At 56.2% G+C, this 1274-nt stretch overlaps 1 protein-coding gene across 1 annotated transcript; it reads left to right on the top strand.

The window, feature by feature from the left end:
- The first annotated feature begins 6 nt into the window (after nt 1-6).
- On the top strand, nt 7-777 carry LOC113214746 (uncharacterized). Its single transcript, XM_052267610.1, has 2 exons — nt 7-383; nt 458-777. Exons 1-2 carry the CDS (start codon nt 368-370, stop codon nt 772-774), a joined length of 333 nt encoding a protein of 110 aa, XP_052123570.1. The 5' UTR covers nt 7-367; the 3' UTR covers nt 775-777.
- Nucleotides 778-1274: the final 497 nt, after the last annotated feature.

Genomic DNA, 1274 nt, shown 5'->3' with positions numbered 1-1274 from the left:
GCCACCTACGACCAAGGCACGGCGAGCTGGCTGTACGGCGACGAGGCCGAGTGGGGCAATTCGGCCCTGCCGCCGGCGCCGCCGTCACCCCCTGCAAGGCCATGCGCCTCCAGCTTCGCTCCAGTCGACCCGGGGAGCCCCTGGCTGTCCAGCAGCGATTCCGCCCCAAGCAGCCCGTCCATCAGCCATTCCAGCCCCGCGGAGGCCACCCCCTCCCCAGGCAGCTCGTCATCCGGGCCGTCGGAGATATGGGGCACCCCGAGCCAGAGCCGCCAGCCTCAAGACGACAGCGGAGTGGGGTTGGCCAGTCCTCCGTTCTTTCTTTACCCCGTCCCCGGGCGTCCCCGCCGGCGCCGCAGCCCGCGCGATGGGCCCCTCGAACTGTAAGTATCCCAGAGCAGAGAGTTGAGCGCGTGTAATGTAAACAATAGTGACCTTGGACCTTTGACCTGTGCAGCGCCATCGTCGAGCCTGAGTTCTTCCCCCGGAGGGCCGCCCTGTCTCGCGGCCTGGAACTGCGTGTGCTGCAACTCCCCCTGGACCCTCTGTCGTCCGTGCAAGGACGCGGCCCGGGAGGAGTGGGCAGCCGAGCTTCGATATCCCGCCCACGGAGAACTTGAGCGAGACAACGACGCGGCCCAGCTGGCGGCCTACTGGGAGGCCAACGAAGAGTTGTGGGAGACCGAGGCCGCCCAGGTCGCATGTATAGAGCACTGCAACCGGGAGGACGACCTGGCGGCCGACCTGGCCACCGCTTCCGAGCTTGGGCAATAAAAGGTGCAAAGAAATCCATTCAGTCATTAAACCCAAACCACCACCACATGAGCGCAAACAGCAAAGCGAGCAAAGCAGGGATGGGGTAAAGGCCTAACGAGCTCTCCCGAGCCTACACTGTTAAAAAAATTGCTGTAAATTTACAGCGAAAATGTGATTAATTTTGTTAGCAGCACATACTGTATTTTTACAGGCTTTACTGTATAAAAGCAGCGTTAATGAAAATGTCGGAAACAAAGTTTCCGACCAAAAGCAGTTACTTTGTTTTGCTTCTGTAAAAAAAACATTGTAGTAATACGAGTGTCCTGTTTTGGAACGAAATATGCTGCTAACAAAATTAACTTCTCTTTTCTTGTAAATGTACAGCAAAGTAATACGTAGTAGTTTTTGTTGTGGGCCAGTATGGGCCGAATATCACAAGTTTCGAGAGTGTTCACAAGAAAACAACATTTCTGTTACATTACAGGAGTGTCAATCAGGCAGTAAGTCGTCAGGTGACA

Source organism: Frankliniella occidentalis, unplaced genomic scaffold, assembly GCF_000697945.3.
Source record: "Frankliniella occidentalis isolate FOCC.00 unplaced genomic scaffold, Focc_3.1 Scaffold55, whole genome shotgun sequence".
Lineage (NCBI taxonomy): Eukaryota > Metazoa > Arthropoda > Insecta > Thysanoptera > Thripidae > Frankliniella > Frankliniella occidentalis.
Note: the sequence above shows the minus strand (reverse complement) of the source record. Positions and strands in the feature narration are given on the sequence as shown.